This window comes from Salmo salar, chromosome ssa24 (genome assembly GCF_905237065.1).
Source record: "Salmo salar chromosome ssa24, Ssal_v3.1, whole genome shotgun sequence".
Classification (NCBI taxonomy): domain Eukaryota; kingdom Metazoa; phylum Chordata; class Actinopteri; order Salmoniformes; family Salmonidae; genus Salmo; species Salmo salar.
The window spans coordinates 38,996,840-39,022,186 of record NC_059465.1 but is presented as its reverse complement, the minus strand read 5'-3'; the positions used below and the strand labels follow the sequence as shown (position 1 = coordinate 39,022,186).

Below are 25,347 nucleotides of genomic sequence, written 5' to 3'. Positions count from 1 at the left end.
TTCTCCTTCACCGCAGCCAATGTAAGTAAAACGTTTAAACGTGTTAACCCTCGCAAGGCTGCCAGCCCAGACGGCATCCCTAGCCGTGTCCTCAGAGCATGTGTAGACCAGCTGGCTGGTGTGCTTACATACATATTCAATCAATCCCTATCCCATTCTGCTGTTCCCACATGCTTCAAGAGGGCCAACATTGTACCTGTTCCCAAGAAAGCTAAGGTAACTGAGCTAAATGACTATCGCCCCGTAGCACTCACTTCCATCATCATGAAGTGCTTTGAAAGACTAGTCAAGGATCATATCACCTCCACCCTACCTGACACCCTAGACCCACTCCAATTTGCTTACCGCCCCAATAGGTCCACAGACGACGCAATTGCAATCACACTGCACACTGCCCTAACCCATCTGGACAAGAGGAATACCTATGTAAGAATGCTGTTCATCGATTACAGCTCAGCATTTAACACCATAGTACCCTCCAAACTCGTCATTAAGCTCGAGACCCTGGGTCTCGACCCCGCCTTGTGCAACTGGGTCTTGGACTTTCTGATGGGCTGCCCCCAGGTGGTGAGGGTAGGTAACATCTCCACCCTGCTGATCATCGAAACTGGGGCCCCACAAGGGTGCGTTCTCAGCCCTCTCCTGTACTCCCTGTTCACCCTTGACTGCGTGGCCATTCTCGCCTCCAACTCAATCATCAAGTTTGCAGACGACACTACAGTGGTAGGCTTGATTACCAACAATGACGAGACGGCCTACAGGGAGGAGGTGAGGACCCTCGGAGTGTGGTGTCAGGAAAATAACGTCACACTCAACGTCAACAAAACAAAGGAGATGATCATGGACTTCAGGAAACAGCAGAGGTAGCACCCCCCTATCCACATCAACGGGACAGTAGTGGAGAAGGTGGAAAGTTTTAAGTTCCTCAGCGTATACATCACGGACAAACTGAAATGGTCCACCCACATAGACAGCGTGGTGAAGAAGGCGCAAAGGCACTTCTTCAACCTCAGGAGGCTGAAGAAATTTGACTTTGTCACCGAAAACACTCACAAACTTTTACAGATGCACAATTGAGAGCATCCTTTCGGGCTGTATCACTGCCTGGTACGTCAACTGCTCAGCCCACAACGGTAAAGCTCTCCGGAGGGTAGTGAGGTCTGCACAACGCATCACCGGGGGCAAACTACCTTCCCTCCAGGACACCTACACAACCCGATGTCACAGGATGGCCAAAAAGACCATCAAGGACAACAACCACCCGAGCCACTGCCTGTTCACCCCGCTGTCATCCAGAAGGCGAGGTCAGTACAGGTGCATCAAAGCTGGGACAGAGAGACTGAAAAACAGCTTCTATCTCAAGGCCATCAGACTGTTAAACAGCCATCACTAACATTGAGTCGTTGCTGCCAACATACTGACTCAAATCTCTAGCCACTTAAATAATAAAAAATTGGATGTAACAAATGTATCACTAGTCACTTTAAACAATGCCACTTTATATAATGTTAACATACCCTACATTACTCATCTCATATGTATATACTGTACTCTATACCATCTACTGCATCTTGCCTATGCTGTTCAGCCTTCGCTCATCCATATATTATATGTACATATTCTTATTCATTCCTTTACACTTGTGTGTATAAGGTAGTTGTGAAATTGTTAGATTACTTGTTAAATATTACTGCACGGTTGGAAATAGAAGCACAAGCATTTCACTACACTCACATTAACATCTGCTAACCATGTGTATGTGACCAATACAATTTGATTTGATTTGATTTGACCAGCAAAGCACCATCACACCAACACACCTCCTCTATGCTTCATGGTGGGAACCACACATGTGAATATCATCCTTTCACCTACACTGCGTCTCACAAAGACATGTTGGCTGGGACCAAAAATCTTACATTTGCACTCATCAGACCAAAGGACAGATTTTCACTGGTCTGATGTCCATTACTCGTGTTTCTAGGCCCAAGCAAGTCTCTTCTTATTATTGGTGTCCTTTAGTAGTGGTTTCTTTGCAGCAATTCGACCATGAAGGCCTGATTCATGCAGTCTCCTCTGAACAGTTGATGATGAGATGTGTCTGTTGCTTGAACTCTGTGAAACATTTATTTGGGCTGTAATATCTGAGGCTGGTAACTGTAATTAACTTATCCTCCTGCAGCAGAGGTACTGTAACTCTGGGTCTTCCTTTCCTGTGGCGGTCCTCATGAGAGCCAGTTTCATCATAGCGCTTGATGGTTTTTGCAACTGCACTTGAAGAAACTTTCAAAGTTCTTGAAATGTTCCTGATTGACTGACCTTCATGTCTTAAAGTAATGTTGGACTGTCATTTCTCTTTGCTTATTTTAGCTGTTCTTGCCTTAATATGGACTTGGTCTTTTACCAAATAGGGCTATCTTCTGTATACCACCCCTACCTTGTCACAACAACTGATTGGCTCAAATGTGGGCGGCAGGGGGCGGCAGGTAGCTTAGTGATTAGAGCGTTGGACTAGTAATCGGAAGGTTGCAAGATCGAATCCCTGAGCTGACAAGGTAAAAATCTGTTGTTCTGAACAAGGTAGTTAACTCACTGTTCTTAGGCCGTCATTGAAAATAAGAATTTGTTCTTAACTGACTTGCCAGGTTAAATAAAGGTAAAATAAAAAAAATGCATTAAGAAGGAAATAAATTCCACAATTCACTTTTAACAAGACACACCTGTTAATTGAAATGCTTTCCACCTCATGAAGCTGGTTGAGAGAATGCCAAGCGTGTGCAAAGCTCTCATCAAGGCAAAGGGTTGCTACTTTGAAGAATCTCAAATATAAAAATATTTTTATTTGTTTAACACTTTTTTGGTTACTACATGATTCCATATGTGTTATTTCATAGTTTTGATGTCTTCACTATTATTCTACAATGTACAAAATAGAAAAAATAAATATAAACCCTGGAATGAGGTAGGTGTGTCCAAACTTTTGACTGGTACTGTGTATATATTTTTGTATCTTTAATATACAGAGTAAAGCATCCACTTCCAACAGTGGTATGCCTGTATGTACGAATGTATATATTTGTTTTCTTTGAATGAAGAAGTTAATCAGAGCAAGGTGCATGAAGCTTCTTTCATAGTGGAGTTAATGGCATGCACATTAAACTGAAAATAGAGTTTAAAAATAAACTCACGATTAGGACATGAATCAAATTAAATATGGTGTGTTAGATATTTTGATTGACTCATGGTTTTATCCTTTTACAGAAATGTTTGGTTTGAAATCTTATAGTGTGAAATGGTGATTTACTGAGGCTGAAGTGAATTCTGTTGCGGTCTGTTAGTGAGAAAAGAGTGTTATTTTCCATGGGCTAAGCGTGACATATTTTTCCATTAATCCCATTAAAGCCAGGCTTGCTGGCCCGCTTTGCCTTTTCTCCTCCGTTGAAGATGTATACGCTCCACTCCATATGAAAAAAATATATTTACTGAGGGAGCTGTGAATAAAGGTTAAAGCCCCAGCCCCAGACCAACTCTATCCCCAGCCCCAGACCAACTCTATCCCCAGCCCCAGCCCAACTCTATCCCCAGCCCCAGACCAATTCTATCCCCAGCCCCAGCCCAACTCTATCCCCAGCCCCAGACCCAGACCAACTCTATCCCCAGCCCCAGACCAATTCTATCCCCAGACCCAGACCAACTCTATCCCCAGCCCCAGACCAACTCTATCCCCAGCTCCAGACCAACTCTATCCCCAGCCCCAGACCAATTCTATCCCCAGACCCAGACCCAGACCAACTCTATCCCCAGCCCCAGACCAACTCTATCCCCGGCCCCAGACCAACTCTATCCCCAGCCCCAGACCAACTCTATCCCCAGCCCCAGCCCCAGCCCCAGACCAACTCTATCCCCAGCCCCAGACCAACTCTATCCCCAGCCCCAGACCAACTCTATCCCCAGCCCCAGACCAACTCTATCCCCAGCCCCAGCCCAACTCTATCCCCAGCCCCAGACCCAGACCAACTCTATCCCCAGCCCCAGACCAATTCTATCCCCAGACCCAGACCAACTCTATCCCCAGCTCCAGACCAACTCTATCCCCAGCCCCAGACCAATTCTATCCCCAGACCCAGACCCAGACCAACTCTATCCCCAGCCCCAGACCAACTCTATCCCCGGCCCCAGACCAACTCTATCCCCAGCCCCAGACCAACTCTATCCCCAGCCCCAGCCCCAGCCCCAGACCAACTCTATCCCCAGCCCCAGACCAACTCTATCCCCAGCCCCAGACCAACTCTATCCCCAGCCCCAGACCAACTCTATCCCCAGCCCCAGACCAATTCTATCCCCAGCCCCAGACCCAGACCAACTCTATCCCCAGACCCAGACCAACTCTATTCCCAGCCCCAGACCAACTCTATCCCCAGCCCCAGCCCAACTCTATCCCCAGCCCCAGACCAACTCTATCCCCAGCCCTAGCCCCAGACCAACTCTATCCCCAGCCCCAGACCAACTCTATCCCCAGCCCCAGCCCAACTCTATCCCCAGTCCCAGACCAACTCTATCCCCAGCCCCAGCTCCAGACCAACTCTATCCCCAGCCCCAGACCAACTCTAGCCCCAGCCCCAGAACAACTCTATCCCCAGCCCCAGACCCAGACCAACTCTATCCCCAGCCCCAGACCAACTCTATCCCCAGCCCCAGACCAACTCTATCCCCAGCCCCAGCCCCAGACCAACTCTATCCCCAGCCCCAGACCAACTCTATCCCCAGCCCCAGTCTCAACCTCATTCCCACCAGGTTTTACATGAACACTATGCTGCTTCGGACCTGTGCCAACAAATGCCTAGTTCACGCAGTAATCCAGCAAGCACTGTGCCGCTATAGTTGTGTAGTCCTGAAGAACTACTGACTTACAGGCGCCACTAGAGTTGTCTAGTCCTGAAGAACTACTGACTTACAGGTCGCCACTAGAGTTGTCTAGTCCTGAAGAACTACTGACTTACAGGCGCCACTAGAGTTGTCTAGTCCTGAAGAACTACTGACTTACAGGTGCCACTAGAGTTGTCTAGTCCTGAAGAACTACTGACTTACAGGCGCCACTAGAGTTGTCTAGTCCTGAAGAACTACTGACTTACAGGCGCCACTAGAGTTGTCTAGTCCTGAAGAACTACTGACTTACAGGTGCCACTAGAGTTGTCTAGTCCTGAAGAACTACTGACTTACAGGCGCCACTAGAGTTGTCTAGTCCTGAAGAACTACTGACTTACAGGCGCCACTAGAGTTGTCTAGTCCTGAAGAACTACTGACTTACAGGCGCCACTAGAGTTGTCTAGTCCTGAAGAACTACTGACTTACAGGTGCCACTAGAGTTGTCTAGTCCTGAAGAACTACTGACTTACAGGCACTCTCTTTCACTAATGTGTTTTGACATGACAAAGAACGTCACTGTTGTCCGACTTGCACGTATGGCCCATGACTTTGATCGATTGCTGCTGTGGCGTTTATTTCAATACCCCTGATTAGTCTGCCTGTTGCAATGTCTGCAAGGTCTGACCGCTTTCGATCGACCTCCGATCCCAGCTGCATTTGCAACACTGTTCCTTTTCTGGAGCCCCAAAGTGGGATCAAAGGGGAGCTTGTTAGGCCAGGTGTTCCAGCGAGCTGTTGGAATGTCTTGCTGCTTGAAACAATTGATTCTGTGTTTTGCTCACTGGTGCTGTTCGTTTACCTCCCTGATCCGGCCAGCTGCCTAGACCAGGTCACTTCAACTCAGAGGTCAACTCAGAGAATAACACAAAACAAAAAGACACCTGGAACACAAGACCTAGAAGTGCACAAGCATGCAGTGCAGGGATGCATGCGCGTGTGCATACTCATCCACACACACTCACACACACACACTCACACACTTCCTCCCCCAAGTCCCCCAACATGTTTATGTTCATGATTCATCATTCAACATGCCTGAACTCTGTCTGAGCTGTGTCTGAACTCTGTGTAGATTGTGTTGAAATGAATGAGTGCGTGAACTTACTACCCGCTTGTCATTCTGTAGGTTCAGGTTTCCCTAAACCAGGCCTTCAGACATGTTTTGGGATGAGGGGAAACGGCACCACCAGTGTTCTCTCTAAGGGCCCTGTCCCAGAGAGGCCGGCCCCCCAGCCCCATCCCAAAGACCAGGACACTCTGGTGCAGATGGCCGAACACATCCCTGCAGGGACACGCACGCCCATGTGTGGCCACTGCAACATGGACATCAGGTGAGAGAGAAAGGAGATTGAGGAGAGAGAGAGAGAGAGAAAGAGAAAGAGAAAGAGAAAGAGAGAGAAACATAGAGAGAGAAAGAGAGCGAGAAGAGAGAGAGAGAGAGAGAAAGAGAGTGAGAGAGCGACAGAAAGAGAAAGAGAGAGAGAAGAGAGAGAGAGAAAGAGAGAGAGAAGAGAGAGCGAGAGAGAGTGAGAGAGAAAGAGAGCGACAGAAAGAGAAAGAGAGAGAGAAAGAGAGAGAGAAGAGAGAGAGAGAGAGTGAGAGAGAGAGAGATAGAGAAAGAGAGTGAGAGAGAAAGAGAGCGACAGAGAGAGACAGAGAGAGAGAAGAGAGAGAGAGAAGAGAGAGAGAGAGAAAGAGAGCGACAGAGAGAAGAGAGAGAGAGAGAGAGAGAAAGAGAGTGAAAGAGAAAGAGAGAGAGAGAGAGCGAGAGAGAGTGTGTGTGCGTGTTAGAGATGGGCAATATGGACAAAAGTCTGTATCACAATTGACCAGTTACTTATTTATACTAATCTTAAAACTACTACTACTTCTTTGAATGTTCTAGCTATCAGTTGGCCCGTTAGCAATAGCCTATTAGCAGACTTCTTTCATTTCGAACATAACACTCTTCTAGTAAATGCAAATTATAATTATTATAGTAGAATGCCCTCGATAAATTATCGGTTCGGTCGGTATTGATCATTTGTAGTTTATCCCACCTCTAGTTTGTTTGTTGGGGACCATACAGGACAGGACAGAGTTGGACCCTGAGGGAAATGTCCTTTGAAAGCCATTTCAATAGAATTACAATATTCAACTAAACATAATATGATCACTTATATCATTCCAAAATATGAATGACAATAGTACACAGCACACACCTTCTCTCTCTCTCTGTCTTGCTCTCTCTCTCTCTCGCTCTCTCTCTCTCTCTCTCACTATCTTTCTCTCTCCTCTCTCTCTCTGTCTCTCTCGCTCTCTTTCGTTCTCTGTTCTCTCTCTTTCTCTCTCTCTTTCTCTCTCTCGCTATCTTTCTTTCTCTGTTCTCTCTCTCTCGCTCTCTTTCTCTCTCTCTCCCGCTCTGTTTCTCTCTATTTTCTCTCGCTCTCTTTCTCTTTCACTTCTTTCTCTCTCCCTTTCTCTCTCCCATTCCCTCCCTCCCTCCCTCCCTCCCTCCCTCCCTCCCTCCCTCCCTCCCTCTGATGATGGTATCTTGTTCATTCTTTAATTTGCCCAGAGTTAGGACTGTTGAATAGAACATCAGAGTCCGTGGCGGAGGAGGAGAACACACTGCCTGCGTCCCAAATGGCACTGTTTTCCCTATGTAGTGCACTACTTTTGACCACGACCCATAGGGAAAAAACATAGGGCTCTGGTCAAAAGTAGTGCACTACACAGGGAATAGGGTGCCATTTGGGATTCAGGAACTGGTTCTCTCCTCATCTTAATTACAGTTCATGGCTCTCAGCAGCCTGTTATTGGCCGGTAGCTAAGACTATCTCCTCTGGTGTTGGCTTACATTGCACCCCGAGGATAGGGTAGCAGATCCCGCTCCTGCCTAAAGAGTGTCGGTTACGACACAGTTTAGAGTGACCATTGTGTGCATTAAATATCCCACAGTTGTTTTCCCATATAAGCTAATCATCCTATTTGCAGGCGAATGGACTTTGGTGACATTACAGTAGCTAAATATACTGCTGTCAAACAGTGATGGTTAAGGAAAAATAGGGTTAGAGTTAAACTGGGAGTATGGTAGAAAACACTGCTTCAGATGCTAATGGGAAAGTTTCATTGTATTTAATTGAACTTAATTCATCTTAAAGGGGAGTAATTTGCTTAGGACCTGTTCTTCTTATATATTTTACTCCAAAACTACAAACCTTTCGGCTTTCACATACAGTATTTTGACACTGGTATGACGCTGAATATAATGCCTATGAGGTATAAAATCTTGCTCCTTTAAAATGAATGAAACCTGTTTTTTTCCTCCAGAGGCCCATTCCTGGTGGCCATGGGAAAGTCCTGGCACCCCGAAGAGTTTAACTGCGCCCACTGCCGGACCTCCCTGGCAGACATTGGCTTCGTGGAGGAGCAAGGCTCGGTCTACTGTGAACACTGCTACGAGGACTTCTTTGCACCTTCCTGTAGCCGCTGCCAGCTAAAGATCCTGGGGGTAAGTCCTGAGGGGTATCCTACGAAGCAAGCTAGATCTACTCAGGGTTTTCTACCACTAACCAGCTTCAGTTAGTTTCACAGTCTTTCCTGACCGCGTCACCTGACCAGGAAAAACTCAGGTTCTTTACCAAGGGCTGTCAATCATTCTGTGACCCTCTGTTTTGACTGGATGGAAACGCTGACGTGAAAAGGACAGAGCGGCTTTGAGGAAACATGGACTGACAATTCACGACTAGGCCTCAGAGGCCTCATTTTCCCCCGTCACACGTTCACCCTCTTTCAACCATTTATTCTTCATACTTGTCCACTCTTTTTTTATTTCTCACCCTTTCTAACCGGCTTACCTCTGTCTTTAACCCATTTTCTCACTCGCTCATTCTTAATCCCTCCGTATTCCTCTCCCTCCTTCATTCCAGCATTAGTCTATCCCCCTATGACCTTCCCATTTCTCACAGCTGAATGGTGGGAAATCAGTGCGTGTTAAGCTCTGTCATGCGCTGCAGAGAAGAAAGGAGAACTGGAGAAAAGCTATACGATCAGATGTGTAAAAATTAGCACCCGGCAGCCTGGCAATCAGCACCCGGCAGCCTGGCAATCAGCACCCGGCAGCCTGGCATTTAGCACCCGGCAGCCTGGCCATCAGCACCCGGCAGCCTGGCCATCAGCACCCGGCAGTCTGGCCATCAGCACCCGGCAGTCTGGCCATCAGCACCCGGCAGCCTGGCCATCAGCACCAGGCAGCCTGGCATTTAGCACCCGGCGGCCTGGCCATCAGCACCCGGCAGCTTGGCCATCAGCACCCGGCAGCCTGGCCATCAGCACCCGGCAGTCTGGCCATCAGCACCCGGCAGCCTGGCCATCAGCACCCGGCAGTCTGGCCATCAGCACCCGGCAGCCTGGCCATCAGCACCAGGCAGCCTGGCAATTAGCACCCGGCAGCCTGGCCATCAGCACCCGGCAGCCTGGCCATCAGCACCCGGCAGCCTGGCCATCAGCACCAGGCAGCCTGGCAATTAGCACCCAGCAGCCTGGCCATCAGCACCCGGCAGCCTGGCCATCAGCACCAGGCAGCCTGGCAATTATCACCTGGCGGCCTGGCATTTAGCACCCGGCAGCCTGGCCATCAGTACCAGGCAGCCTGGCAATTAGCACCCGGCAGCCTGGCCATCAGCACCCGGCAGCCTGGCCATCAGCACCAGGCAGTCTGGCCATCAGCACCTGGCGGCCTGGCATTTAGCACCCGGCGGTCTGGCATTTAGCACCCGGCGGCCTGTCATTTAGCACCCGGCAGCCTGGCAATCAGCACCCGGCAACCTGGCCATCAGCACCCGGCAGCCTGGCAATTAGCACCCGGCAGCCTGGCAATTAGCACCCGGCGGCCTGGCCATCAGCACCAGGCAGCCTGGCAATTAGCACCCGGCAGCCTGGCAATTAGCACCCGGCAGCCTGGCCATCAGCACCAGGCAGCCTGGCAATTAGCACCCGGCAGTCAGACAATTAGCACCCGGCAGTCAGACAATTAGCTCCCAGAAGCCTGGCAATTAGCACCCGGTAGCCTGGCCATAAGCACCCGGCAGCCTGGCCTTCCTATAGATCAGTAGAAGTGCTGGAGAGGGAAAGGTCTATTAGAAGGCAGGGTGGATGGTTGAATATTCACACACACACATGCAGCTTTGTCACTGATAAGGCTCTGTAATGATGAGCTGGACTTGCTGGACTAGTAATTGTCTGTGGTTTCTTTGCAGGAAGTGATCAACGCCCTGAAACAGACCTGGCACATCCATTGTTTCCTGTGTGCATCGTGCCAGCAGCCCATTAGGAACAACACCTTTCACCTGGAGGATGGAGAGCCCTACTGTGAAAGAGGTGAACACACATAGACTATGTCTCAATTATCTGTCATTCCTCCCACTTCCCTTCCCTGTTAAAGATGTGTGTGAAGTAGTGAACAAGTGTACTCTTCAGGAGAAAGGAGATATTATTGGGACGCACACAGGCTGACTGATTTTTCAGTTTTACAAGTAGTCTACAGTTCAGCAGTGGTCTACAGTTCAGTAGTAGTCTGAGTTCAGGAGTAGTCTGAGTTCAGGAGTAGTCTAGAGTTTAGTAGTAGTCTGAGTTCAGGAGTAGTCTAGAGTTCAGTAGTAGTCTGAGTTCAGGAGTAGTCTAGAGTTCAGTAGTAGTCTGAGTTCAGTAGTAGTCTAGAGTTCAGGAGTAGTCTAGAGTTCAGTAGTAGTCTGAGTTCAGTAGTAGTCTGAGTTCAGGAGTAGCCTGAGTTCAGGAGTAGTCTAGAGTTCAGTAGTAGTCTGAGTTCAGTAGTAGTCTGAGTTCAGTAGTAGTCTGAGTTCAGTAGTAGTCTGAGTTCAGGAGTAGTCTGAGTTCAGGAGTAGTCTAGAGTTCAGTAGTAGTCTGAGTTCAGTAGTAGTCTAGAGTTCAGGAGTGGTCTAGAGTTCAGGAGTAGTCTGAGTTCAGGAGTGGTCTAGAGTTCAGGAGTAGTCTGAGTTCAGGAGTGGTCTAGAGTTCAGGAGTAGTCTGAGTTCAGGAGTAGTCTGAGTTCAGGAGTAGTCTAGAGTTCAGTAGTAGTCTGAGTTCAGTAGTAGTCTAGAGTTCAGGAGTGGTCTAGAGTTCAGGAGTAGTCTGAGTTCAGGAGTGGTCTAGAGTTCAGGAGTAGTCTGAGTTCAGGAGTAGTCTGAGTTCAGGAGTAGTCTGAGTTCAGTAGTAGTCTGAGTTCAGTAGTAGTCTGAGTTCAGTAGTAGTCTGAGTTCAGGAGTAGTCTGAGTTCAGGAGTAGTCTGAGTTCAGTAGTAGTCTGAGTTCAGTAGTAGTCTGAGTTCAGTAGTAGTCTAGAGTTCAGTAGTAGTCTAGAGTTCAGTAGTAGTCTGAGTTTAATTCTTAACTCTTCTCTTTTTTTCAGACTATTACTCCCTTTTTGGTACCGGTTGCCATGGTTGCGAGTTCCCCATAGAGGCAGGGGACAAGTTCTTGGAGGCTCTGGGCTTCACCTGGCATGACACCTGTTTTGTGTGTGTGGTACGTTAGGCCTTGCAGTGTATGTGTGTTGCTGTGTGGCTCAGTTGGTCAAGCATGGCGTGAGTTTGATTCTCAGTGGGGCCACCCATACGAAAATGTATGCATGCACTACTGTAAATCGCTTTCGATGAAAGTATCTGCTAAGTGGCATATATTTATTATATGTATTTTCAAACTGGGTGGTTCAAGCCCTGAATGCTGATTGGCTGGCAACCGTGGTATATCAGACCGTATTCCACGGGTATGACAAAACATTTATTTGTACTGCTCTAATTACATTGGTAATCAGATTATAATAGCAATAAGGTTCCTCAGGGTTTGTGGTATATGGCCAATATTTTATTTATTTATTTTATTTTACCTTTATTTATACAGGTTTATTCTCATTGAGATAAATATCTCTTTTCCAAGAGAGACCTGGTCCAATAGCAGCAAGGGGAACAACGTTTCAGACAAACCAAATTACATACACTCACACAACATTAAACAAAACTATAAACACACATACAGTACAACAAAAACATATTACATTTAAAAGCACAAACATCTTGACTAAAAACAGCTGGCCTAAAAACAATTACACTCTTCTATAATATATACATCGATCAAGTGTTTGAACTCCGCCAACGAAACTAGATCATCACATTTTAAAATGTTCAAAAGAGAATTTCAGGACCACGGTGCAAAGTAACTAAAACTATTTCTACCATGACCTGTTCTAATTTTTGGTACTGTTAGAAGCAAATCAGAATAGGACCGTAATTGATACTTATTTACTGACCTAACTAAAAAAGAACAGAGATAAAATGGCATTTTACCCAATATGGCCTTATAAATCAGTGTATACCAGTGTTTAAGCCTACGCAAGGTCAATGACGACCAGCCAACAGCGCTGTAGAGATCACAATGATGTGTTAGACGTTTCTGATTTGTAATGAACCTGAGGGCTGCATGATACACTGAATCAAGTGCTCTCAGGGTAGTGGCTGAGGCCTGCATATATACACTGCGTGCACAATTATTAGGCAAATTGTATTCCTCTGGATTCATTTTATTGTTGAACAAACACAATGCTCTCAGTCAATCCAAAATGTTATTGAACCTCAAACCTGAATGTTTAACAAAGGAAAAGTGAGTTTTGTCTTTCTCAGGGAAATATATAAGTGTGCACAATTATTAGGCAACTATTAGTGTGCACAATTATTAGGCAACTAAATGACAAAAATAATTTCTCTCAACTCACTTGTTTATTCTCAATTTTTAGAGTAAGTGTAACAGATAAGTAACACAAAATGACAATTATATAACATTTTTGGCCTTTCAAAAATATTCAGTGACCAATATAGCCACCCTTATTTTCAATAACGGCCATGAGCCTTCCATCCATGGAGTCTGTCAGTTTCTTGATCTGTTCACGATCAATTTTCACTGAAGCAGCAACCACAGCCTCCCAAATTCTGTTCAAAAAGGTGTATTGTCTTCCATCACTGTAAATCTCACGTTTGAGAAGGGCCCACAGGTTCTCAATAGGATTTAAGTCAGGTGAGGAAGGGGGCCAGGTCATTATTCTGGCGTCTTTGAGGCCCTTGCTGGCTAGCCAAGCAGTGGAGTACTTGGATGCATGTGATGGAGCATTGTCCTGCATAAAGATCATGGCCTTCTAGAATGCTGAGGACTTCTTCCTGTACCACTGTTTGATGAAAGAATCTTCCAGAAACTGGCAGTAGGTTTGGGAGTTGAGTTTCAGTCCATCTTCAACCCGAAAAGGTCCAACTACCTCATCCTCAATGATAGCAGCCCACACCAGTACCCCTACTTCACCTTGCTGGCACCTGACTCAAAGTGTTGCCCTGTGTCCATTACTGATCCAGCCACGGGCCCATCCATTTGGTCCATCAAGAGTCACTTTCATTTCATCTGTCCATAAAACCTTTGAAAAATCTGTCTTCAGGTATTTCTTTGCCCAATCTTGACGCTTCAACTTATTCAGTTGAATCTTATTCAGTGGTGGTCTTGTTTCAGTCTTCTTGACCTTGGCCATGTCTCTGAGCACTTGACACCTTGTACTTCTGAACACTCTAGGTAGGTTGTAGTTCTGGAATACTGTGGCACTGGAGGATAATGGGTTCCTGGTAGTTTGACGTTTAATTCTTCTCAAGTCTTTTGCAGTTAATTTGCGCCTTTTCTTCCCCGTGCGTTTTTTGCTCCCCAGTTGACTATTCACAACAAAACGTTTGAATGTCCGGAGGTCACACCTCAATAGTTTAGCTATTTAAAGAGTGTCGCATCCGTCTGAAAGGCATTTTACATTTTTGGTTTTTCAGTGTCAGTTAAATTTATTTTTTGGCCCATTTTACCTGAGGTAATGAGGCTGCCTAATAATTATGCACACCTTGATATAAGGTGTTATTCACTTTCGCCACACCCTCCCTCATTACACAAATACATATCACCTGAAAATGATTAAATCCAATAAGCATTCAAGTTTATATGGTTTGGAGTTTGAAAATGTGAATAGAAACAATGATAAGATCAGAATACTCACTTGCCTAATAATTGTGCACGCAGTGTATAACATCACTAAATCTAAAACTGACAGTAATGTACATCGTACCAGCTCCTTCCTGGCCTCAAAGAAAAACAAGCCTTATGCCGGTAATAAAATCCTATTTTCAGCTTGAGCTTCCTTATCAAGTTCTCTACATGCACAGTGAAGCTCAGCTTATCATCAACACACACACCCAAATATTTGTACACTTTAACTTGCTCTATATTATGTCCAGCCAGCCAATGTAGCAATGACATGATTTGTAACATGCCTGGCATTTGAAAATACCATGCATTTTGTTTTACCCGAATTTAGAATCAGTTTTAAATCATACAGATTCTGTTGTATGATGTTAAATGCTCTTTGGGCATTTTCAAAAGCTAAAGATAAACTACTACCACTTGAATAAAGAACAGTATCATCTGCATAAAAATGAACATCCGCTGTTTCAATAAGATCCCCAATGTTGTTATCTTATTGAAACAGCGGATGTTCAAAATAAACAACAGTGGGCCCAAAATAGAACCTTGCGGAACACCTGAGCACACCTCTATGGACTCAGATTTGCAACCATCCGCCATTACACATTGTGTACGATTTGATAGGTCATTTATAAACCAATCTCGAGCATGACCAGTAATTCCACAACATTTTAACCTGTGCACTAACACAGCATGGTCCACGGTGTCAAAAGCCTTCGACAAATCAATAAAAACAGACACACAATGTAACTTCTTATCAAGAGCACAGTGGATGTCATTTAAAACCTTCAATGTTGCTGAAACAGTGCTGTGGCCAGACCTAAAACCTGATTGCATTCCATTTAAGATATTGTTTTCTTGGAAGTAGGTATTTAGCTGCCTACTAACCAAGGACTCCAGTACCTTTGATAGTACAGACAATTTTGAAATGGGTCGATAGTTGTCAAGTAGCGAGGGATCTCCACCTTTCAGGAGAGGCAGTACAAAAGCAGATTTCCATAACTTGGGGATTTCCTTAACATCAAGCGTAAGGTTAAAAATACATGTTAAGGGGGGAGCAATGATGTCAGTGGCTAGGTGTAGGAGGCGGGGTCTAGTTCATAAGGTCCAGGGGATTTTTTTAATCAATTTATTTCAGGGCTTTACACACTTCTGAAACAGAGAAGAATGAAAAGGAAAACCTGGTGAAGGAGTGCACAGGGGTCTCAGGTAAATTTATAGGGGGCTCAATTATACCTTTGACCTTTTCAAATAAACTGCCTGCATCTAAAAAATGCTGGTTCAAGGCTTTCAGAATGGAGGTTCTCTCAGTTACAATCTGAGTGGCGACCAACAATTGTTTAGGAAGCTGTGTATCTTTTCTGCACTCCAAACCTTTCACTACTTACCAAAATTTGTAAGGATTATTTACATTTTGTGAAGTAGATTTCAGGTAGTGGTCTGCTTTCAATTTACGGATCATGGCCACACCCATATTTCGAAGATGTTTAAAAGCCATCCAATCATCTGCCAAACCAGTCCCTCTTGCTTTAGCCCACATAGCATTTCGTTCCCTTATGATTTGTGTAAGTTCCTTAGTAAACCAAGGGTTCTCTCTGCCCTTAATCCTGAATTTTTTAAAAGGGGCATGCCTATTGCATACATCCTGGAATGCGTTGTGGATAGTTCAACATCAGGGATTAATTCCATTCTATTCCATTCAATGCTAGATACATCATGTAAAAAACCTTGAATATCAAACCGCTTCCAGTTTCTTTTCGTAATGACACGTGGAGAATGCTTAGGAATTTTACCATCTCTCACACAGGCAATAGCACAGTGATCACTTATGTCATTTGCAAAAATACCAGAGCTAAGGGCTGTATCCAGTATCTCCGCATTGCGTCGTGCTTAAGAACAGCCCTTAGCCGTGGTATATTGGCCATATACCACACCCCCTCTGGCCTTATTGCTTAATTATATGCACATGTGTCTGTATCTGTGTCTATGTCTGTATCTGTATCTATGTCTGTATCTGTGTCTGTGTCTGTATCTGTATCTATGTCTGTATCTGTATCTGTGTCTGTATCTGTATATGTGTCTGTATCTGTGTCTGTGTCTGTATCTGTGTCTGTGTCTGTATCTGTATCTGTGTATGTATCTGTGTCTGTGTCTGTATCTGTGTCTGTTTCTGTATCTGTGTCTGTATCTGTGTATGTGTCTGTATCTGTGTCTGTATCTGTATCTGTGTCTGTATCTGTGTCTGTATCTGTGTCTGTATCTGTGTATGTGTCTGTGTCTGTGTCTGTATATGTGTCTGTATCTGTGTCTGTGTCTGTATCTGTATATGTGTCTGTATCTGTATATGTGTCTGTATCTGTATATGTGTCTGTATCTGTATATGTGTCTGTATCTGTATCTGTGTCTGTGTCTGTGTCTGTATCTGTATCTGTACATGTGTCTGTATCTGTGTCTGTGTTCCAGATCTGCTGCACCACTCTGGAGGGTCAAGCCTTCTTCTCCAAAATGGACAAGCCTCTGTGCAGGAAACATGCACATAGTGTGGTGAAAATATGAGCAAGGACAGGAGCAGATGGCGAGAGGAGAGCTGGAGGAAGAAGGAGCAGATGGCGAGAGGAGAGCTGGAGGAAGAAGGAGCAGATGGCGAGAGGAGAGCTGGAGGAAGAAGGAGCAGATGGCGAGAGGAGAGCTGGAGGAAGAAGGAGCAGATGGCGAGAGGAGAGCTGGAGGAAGAATGAGCAGATGGAGAGCTGGAGGAAGAAGGAGCAGATGGCGAGAGGAGAGCTGGAGGAAGAATGAGCAGATGGAGAGCTGGAGGAAGAAGGAGCAGATGGCGAGAGGAGAGCTGGAGGAAGAATGAGCAGATGGAGAGCTGGAGGAAGAAGGAGCAGATGGCGAGAGGAGAGCTGGAGGAAGAAGGAGCAGATGCAGAGCTGGAGGAAGAATGAGCAGATGGAGAGCTGGAGGAAGAAGGAGCAGATGGCGAGAGGAGAGCTGGAGGAAGAAGGAGCAGATGGAGAGCTGGAGGAAGAAGGAGCAGATGGCGAGAGGAGAGCTGGAGGAAGAATGAGCAGATGGAGAGCTGGAGGAAGAAGGAGCAGATGGCGAGAGGAGAGCTGGAGGAAGTACGCTTGGCTAGACGGGGAACTTATGTTATGACTGTTGATGCTATTGGAGTATCGCCAGAACTAAACACCTCAGTCAGGGAAAGTCCAGAAGATCAGAGGGATCTCCATGGATACATCCCAAACGGTACCCTATTTCCTAGGTAGTGCACTACTCTTGACCAGAGCATGGTTGTATCCATGGAGATCACTCTGATCTTCTGGACTTTATCTAACTGAGGTGTTTAGTTCTGGCGATAAAGTGTTGTTTCCTGCTTTGTGTCAAGTATGATAGGCAATATGTAGTCATAATAATCATATGTTGGGTGCTTATATTCCTATTTTTATTGTCTATAAATCTATCCATGTATACTCCCCCCCCCATAGGAGTATTGTGCCATTCTACCATTCTTCTGTATGCTGTCATGGGCAAGATGCCTCTCGTAATGAGACTAGACTAAAACGATACGTTTGTTTTGTTTTGAATGGCCAAAATCAACGATGTGTATATTTTACATGTACATCTCAAAGAATACAGAATTTTGAAAAGCGGTAGAGGGGATATCGTTAAAGCTAAACCATGCTCATGCCCATGGTGCATTCAACTGTTAGAATTGGTCCCAGTTGAAAAAATAAATACATGCAATTTTCCTCCAACAAAAAACATCTGCATTGGGATGTGGTGGTTTGACTGTTTGATATCATTTCTACCAACGTAATAGAATCTACATTCAACTTATTGTATTACCGTTTCCAAAAGCCAAGTTGTTGTTGTTGTTGGCTACCCATCATACTGTACATGAAGGGATTTGAGAAATAATGTTTGTAAAGAAGTATATTTTTGAGGCTGCTGTTTGTAGCCTGAGTTCCAGTCTGTTTGTGCTATCATGCCAACTCCTTGTCATTGTCATGTCATGTTTCGCTTGACGATATAATTGGCAAGAGCAAAAAAACAGGCTAGCTGTTTCATAGCCCTCGGAAAATGCCTACACTGAGAGGATGAGAGAAAACTGAAGAGTGAGGGGAGAAGTCAAGACATTTTCCTTAGTCTGTTTTTCCCTGAAGTCTCTTGAAGTCTCTTGCAGTGGAGGTTGCTGGGGGGAGGACGGCCCATTATAATGTCTGGAACGGAGCGAATGGAATGGTATCAACCACGTGGAAACCATGGAAATCACGTGTTTTACCATTCCATCTATTCCCCTACAGCCATGACCACGAGCCCATCCTCATCCAATTAAGGTGCCACCAACCTCCTGTAGCCTCTTGGTATGAATCTAACTTCACTATCACTCCGTCTCAACAGAATGAATGATTGAATCTTGTTGTTGTTGATATGGATGAACGGTACAGAGGACAAGGAGTAAACCAAGTCACATAAACCAAGTCTTTCTATGGTGATAAAAAAAAAAAAACATGTTTATTTAGCTCTTGATTTATTATATATCTTCTATTTCACAGTTTGTTATTATTAAAATGTTAGTCCAAAAGGTTAGAGTAAGGTCTTGGTCCATACTGTAATTCTCACATCCTGAAATCATGTCACTGGTAATGGAGTGTAACAACCCTTCTCTTTTAACCTCAACGGTCTCAATTAGCATTAGATTCAACTGTATGGCCTGTCATATGGCATACGTCACTGTTACATGAATGACTTAGCACTTCACATCTTCTAACACTGGTTCTCACAGGGTTTAACGTTCACATTAAGTGGCCTGTGTCGTGGATACTGGCAGACACAACCTACCGTAGGCTACCAGAGTCGACATGTGTTCAAATCCAAACCGCTGCCTTTCTGCCTCGCCATCCGTACTTCATTTCCTGTCTGCTCTTCACTAGTCTATCTCAATCAAATTATTAAAAAATAACAAAAAATAAGGTAATTAACATTCTAATTAGGTTATTACCCTTTTTGTGAAAATCATATGAGGAGGATTACTGGTCCTGTCTTTGCAAATCCTATTGGTTATCTTAACATATCAATTAAGACCATATATTATAATTAGATTGATGTGAAAATATTCCTGTAAAAGCATATTTAAAGGTGCAATACGCACCTTTAAATATGCAATTCCTGGTTGCAAAAATTCTAATAGTTCACCTAATTTCTGTTTATGTGACAAAACAAGGTATCATTGTGTAGAGCATCATTGTACTATCTAAACTGCTGTGAAATATATTTTCCATAACCATAAATAGTGTATTTTCTGCTGTTTGAAGCTGGTGTACAAAACTGAAAGTAAAAGAAGCAAAAACAAACCATAAGAATGGTAGGCATAGAAATAGCGCACATAGAAAACATCTAACGCTTCTTAGACTTGTTTTCAACGAGAATGACAGATCTATAACTCACATTTCTTTGTGAATTTGGTCGGGTTGCCCAAAAATGACATAATGCATCTTTAAAAGCATAGTGTAGTGGAATCATCTTCCTGTTCATTGTTTTAACAAGAGTCATGTAATCACCACCATGGCCCTCAATGGGTTGTATTTATGTCTTCTGAATAAAGAGAACAACATAATTCAATGCATAATGATGTAATCTAAATGAAAAATAAACCCCCCCTGAAATTTGACTCAGTCACTTGTATTTTTAAATCTGAGATCCACATTTCATGACTGTTCCATTGGCACACATTGATGATATTGGTTACTTCAATGCCAAGGTAGCGTTGACCCCCAGCCGTTCGTTCCATATGTATTTGATCTATTTCAGAGCTACCACTCCTCATTCAACTTGTCAACCAATCAGCAAGGAGAATCAGGTGTGCTAGTTAAAGCTACAACAAAATTGTGAAACGTCTGGGGGTCCCCGAGTAGAGGTTTGAGAACCATTAACCATCCTTAATTTAAAAGCTGTTTTCTTAACTGCAATTCTTCAAGACGTCGGTAGTTGGAGCGAAGGAACGGAGCATTTCTTAAGAAGTGTAACGCTTTTTTGAGAGGCAAGGTAGAGAGGTTGTTGACTCAAAAATGCGAACGTGAGACAACTGCAGAACGGAAAGACGGACGTTCGGGTCCTCTAGTGTTGAGAAGAGTGTCATCTGTAGTGGATTCCCGAGGTGCTGACTACAAAAGTGTTCTATCATTCTGAGAGTAAGGTGAGAACAAAACATGTGGTCTAGAAAGTTGAATTACTTTGTGAGCTGGAGGCGTTTCAATTTCGAACAGTCGAATTGCTGCCTTCATCAGTCTGAAATGTACTGCGATAATCACAGGTAGAACAGCAAAACATGTTTATTTAGTCACGGGAGTTGAGTAGTTGGCATTTTACACAATCAAGAAATGTAGCCTACCCTCCCAGTTTGAGATACTTTGTTGATATAACACTTTTTGATGGCGTTTCAGATATCCAGTATCTTACAATGACAACACCAGAGCTCTATATATAATGCAACTAAAATGTGTCTTTTCACACAGCCTGGTCTCATAGACTAAACGTAATATTGTGAACGTAAATCAGGGTTATCAAATTAGTATGGAAGGTTGCTTTTTACACAGCCTGGTCTCATAGACTAAACGTAACATTGTTAACGTAAATTCGGGTTATCAAATTAGTGTGGCATGTTGCATTTTGTATGGTTACAGAAGGTTACTTAATAACTTTGGGATCGGTGTCCTGTCCATGGGACTGTTGCACTAACGTATGCTAATGCGATTAGGATGAGGTTGTAAGTAACAAGAACATTTCCCAGGACATAGATATATCTGATATTGGCAGAAAGCTTAAATTCTTGTTAATCAAACTGCACTGTCCAATTTACAGTAGCTATTACAGTGAAAGAATGCCATGCCATTGTTTGAGGAGAGTGCACAGTTTTGAACATGAAAAGTTATTAAAAAACAAATTAACCACATTTGGGCAGTCTTGATACATTTTGAACAGAAATACAATGGTTCATTGGAGCAGTCTAAAACGGTGCACGTACACTGCTGTCATCTAGCGGACAAAATCTAAATTGCACCTAGGCAGGAATAATACATTATGGCCTTTCTCTTGCATTTCAAAGATGTTGGTACAAAAAATACAAAAGAACCGTTTTTTTCCCCCTTTGTATTATCTTGTACCCGATCTATTGTGTTATATTCTCCTACATTTCTTTCACATTTACACAAACTTCATAGTGTTTCTTTTCAAATGGTACCAAGAATATGCATTTCCCTGCTTCGGGGCCTGAGCTACAGGCAGTTAGATTTGGGTATGTCATTTTAGGTGCAAATTGGAAAAGAAGGGTTGGATCCTTAATTAAAGGAAAATTCCAAACAAAAGCTATATTTTTGTATTTGTTTCATTAATCCATTGGTGATAAAGTCCCAAAATGTTTTGCTTGTCAGAAATAATGTTTTCAACATATGTAACATTCGAAATACAGAAATATGAAGTGTTTTCAATCATATGATGCAAAAGGCATTATATTTTTTCTTCTGTATTTTAAAAGATACATATCTTAAACTTGATAGCTGACATGCAAATTCTTTTGGGACTATATCAACAATGGACTAATCGTTTTTGGGTGGAATTTTCCATCCAAAAAGAAGAGAAACAAAAAGAGTGGTTGAGAAAAGAGAAACAAAAAGAGTGTGGTTGTTTGGGTGTATAACACGAGCATGTAGCAACCCAAAGGTTGCATGTTCGCATTTCATCACAGTCAACATTTTAGCTAATTAGAAACTTTTCAACTATTTACTACTTTTTAGCGATTTTGCAACTACTTAGCATGTTAGCTAACCATAACCTTTTAGCGAACCCTAGCCCTTTAACCTAACTCCTAACCTTAACCCCTAGCCTAGCCAAAGTTAGCCAGCTAGCTAACGTTAGCATTAGTCACCTAGCCATCTAGCTAACATTACCCAAACAAATTGGATTTCATAACATATCATATGTTGTGCAAGTTCGTAACATATTGTACATTTTGCAAATTCACAACATGTCAAACGTTTTGCAAATTCGTAACATATTAGAAGGAATGGATGATGGACATCCAGAAATGAATATATACCATAAGAAACGTAACGTATACTCAATTGAGTTGTTGGATTTACATACAGAATAATACGAAATGGTCTGAGACCAGGTTGCAGCACATCTCAGCTAGCACATTTAGTTCCTTGGAAGTTGTTGGAACGTATGTGTTTGACCAGTAAAACGTTACGTTTTTCAAACATTCTGAGAACAGAAGTGAACATTTTGCCTGTTCTGGGAATGTTTATTTTTATGTTGCAGGGAGGATCTGAGAACGTTTTAGTCTGGTTCCTTGAAAGTTTTTCTGGGAGGTTTTATTAACGCTCTGAGAGAGGGAATTATTAGGTAATGAAATAACACTCTGAGAACATTCTCTAAATGTTGTGAAAGTTTTATAGTTATTCAAAGTGTTATTATTTTTCTATTCAATCTGTTGCGCTGAAGCGTAACAGATTCCGTGATAGAAATGAAATGGTAATTTACGATTGAGCCGACATATGCAGCGTGAATGAAGTCTGCTAAAGCTGGAACATTGCCTTTAAATTACGCTGAATTTTCACGATATGGATTGAATAGAGCCCTAATAACAAAATGTAAAGGTTATTTGGAAGTTTTTGAATACCTTATTGAAACATTCAGTGAATGTTTTAAGATTTTTTTAAATAACACTGCTAGCTTATTTTGGATAAGCACTTAAAGCACAGATAGGACACATGGAAATGGATTTGCTGAGGCATTAATAATGCAAACACATGTATTTTCTATTGTGACACGGCATCAGTGAGAGGTGAACCTATGATATTATTTTCTCATGGAATTCGTCCACTGCGCCACCAGGTTAGCGCTAGTATGCCATGTGTTTTTTTTTACGCATACAAGCCTGTTCATTTTAGTCTAATAGACCCCATTTCAATGGAAACAAGCACTCATTAAGATCAGGTGTGGCCAATTAGTGGGCACGGTTAACACACCTGAACACACTTAACAATATTTTTTGTTTTACGCTGAGAAAGGCAAGTATATGTTTTTAAATTACGTTATTAGAGCGTTTTCTGAACGTTAATAACATGTTCTTGTTGTTTTTATGGAAAGTTTTCTTCATGTTCTGAAAATGGAATGTATAGCTGGTTTGGTTGTTTAGCAACAAAACCAATAGACTGGGTTGGCTTAGACTGTAAACATTTTAAACTATATCTTGTCTCCATGTTTATTGAAAATGAATACATTTACACAATGAGCACTTTTTGTCTCTCAAATACATGATTACAGTTGTTGGTTAGCTAGCGAATTTTAGCGATATTAGCATAGACGTGACATCGGTCAAAACAAGGCATGGTATCAATAACAAGATGCAACAAGCTGAAATGAGCCATCTACGATTCCCCATATGGCAGTTTCTTGTCATTGTTGCTAGCTATCTGACTGTTCAGAAGCATAACAGCGCAAGCCTTCAGGCCACATCGATGCGCGAGCATAATTTTTGCGATGTTGTCAGCCAACCTGTCTATACAGTATGTTTTTAGAATGTAATCTGAAAGTTTCTAAAGTTTTCATGTTCTGAGAACGGAATTAAGAGCTTGTTGATGTTATGTATAGAATTATATATATTTTTTTAGAACATTCCGAAAATATTGCCAAGAACTGACATATAAAATAACCATACCCCGGGCGCCTATGACGTGGATGTCGACTAAGGCAGCCCCCCCCCGCACCTCTCTGATTGAGAGGGGTTGGGTTAAATGTGGAAGACACATTTCAGTTGAATACATTCAGTTAGACAACTGACTAGGTATCCCCCTTTCCTACATTCTCGGAACATTCTTAGAACATTGCTTAAGTCACACCATTTTTGAAAACGGTCCCAGAATGTAGTAAAAATATAGCATTAAATACAACCACATGGGAACTTGTGTGGAATGTTCTGAGGAAGTACTGAAATTCCCACAGAAGAACAATGTTTCTTAAAGTTCTCTGAACAATTTGAGAACATGACTTTAAATATAATCATGAGGAAACCTGTAGGAAACGTAATGATGAAGTACTGAAATTCCCACAGAAAACCTTTTTCTTGATGTTCTTGGAACTATTTGACAACATTGCCATTGTCAAACCATTTGGAGAACATTCCTAGAACATGACCAAAAATGTAATTAAATGTAACGATGCATGAACTTTTAGGAAACTTTCTGTTAAAGTATTGAAATGCCAAGAAATTATATTTTTTGTTGTTGTAAAATTCCTTCAATGTGCTGAGAATGTTCCAAATCCAACCTACTATCCTGCACCATTCCCAGAAAGTTGTGTGAAGGTTCAAGGTCATATTCAAAATAACCATAGGACAACCATGCTCAGGGAAAGTGTCAACCTGGATGCTATAAGGCTGCATCTCAAATGGCACCATATTCCCTATTTATTGCACTACATTTGACCAGGGCCCCTAGGGTCGTTTTGACCAGGGCCCCTAGGGTCGTTTTGACCAGGGCCCCTAGGGTCGTTTTGACCAGGGCCCCTAGGGTCGTTTTGACCAGGGCCCCTAGGGTCGTTTTGACCAGGGCCCCTAGGGTCGTATATGAGCTCTATTTTTGCCTGGTGTTAAGGTGACGCTAGTGTCAAACGCATGTTAGTTTGCAATTTCGTCATTTAAACTGGGACATTGGCATTTTCCAGCCCTAACGCCAGGTTCGGCAATTGACCCGTCTTATCTCAGCTCAGATGGGTGGGGTGGAAATATGAGGTATGTCCTTAACATGATCCAAAGTGCTAATTTCAGGCAGCGCTGATAGGGATATTTAAGACCAACCAAAAGCTGGTTTTAGCGGTAACACAGTTAGTTATGACGTTAATTTTGACTGCAGAAACACAGTCTATCCAGCCGTGACGCATTGTGGCCATATGGACTTGGAACAAGAGTAGCCTAATGTGCTTTTGGTGCCTGTGTGCTTCGTATTCAGAAACATTAAAAATGAATGCTTTTCCCCCCATTTAGTTTTATTTGACTAAAAACCAAGCATAGTCTACCCCTCCTCTCAATGAAGGATTTTTCTTTGTCTGTCCAATGCAATTGCAAGTAGTCAAGACTGTTGGGGAAAAAAAGGTTTGGCTCCTTAGACTGCTTGGAAATAAACCTTAATCACCACATTTTTACTAAAATATCAAGTTTGAGAGGAGTAAAACAGTGAGATGACATTCCTTTTTTATCTCTGCATTGTAGGCAGACCCACATTATTTTAGCCATGAAAGTCCTGTTTAGGACATGCATAAAACCTCCCTCCATGCCCATCATGAAACCTGTAAAAATGGCTTG

The 25,347-nt window shown here is 43.3% G+C and overlaps 2 protein-coding genes across 10 annotated transcripts in view; both read left to right on the top strand.

Moving 5' to 3' along the window:
- The window catches only part of pdlim5a (PDZ and LIM domain 5a), a 144,996-nt gene extending 125,340 nt beyond the window's left edge, over positions 1-19,656 (top strand). For all 7 annotated transcript variants that reach the window (XM_014172475.2, XM_014172472.2, XM_014172470.2 and 4 more), the window contains 5 exons: positions 6,053-6,257; positions 8,239-8,419; positions 10,167-10,287; positions 11,335-11,450; positions 16,443-19,656. In XM_014172475.2, the coding sequence (XP_014027950.1) occupies positions 6,053-6,257; positions 8,239-8,419; positions 10,167-10,287; positions 11,335-11,450; positions 16,443-16,535 (716 nt within the window). In that variant the 3' untranslated portion in view covers positions 16,536-19,656. The remainder of the gene's footprint in view (positions 1-6,052; positions 6,258-8,238; positions 8,420-10,166; positions 10,288-11,334; positions 11,451-16,442) is intronic.
- Positions 19,657-19,954: 298 nt separating this feature from the next.
- The window catches only part of bmpr1ba (bone morphogenetic protein receptor, type IBa), a 164,817-nt gene continuing 159,424 nt past the window's right edge, over positions 19,955-25,347 (top strand). For all 3 annotated transcript variants that reach the window (XM_014172483.2, XM_014172486.2, XM_014172484.2), the window contains exon 1: positions 19,955-20,181. The gene's annotated coding sequence lies outside the window, so the exon portion shown is untranslated. The remainder of the gene's footprint in view (positions 20,182-25,347) is intronic.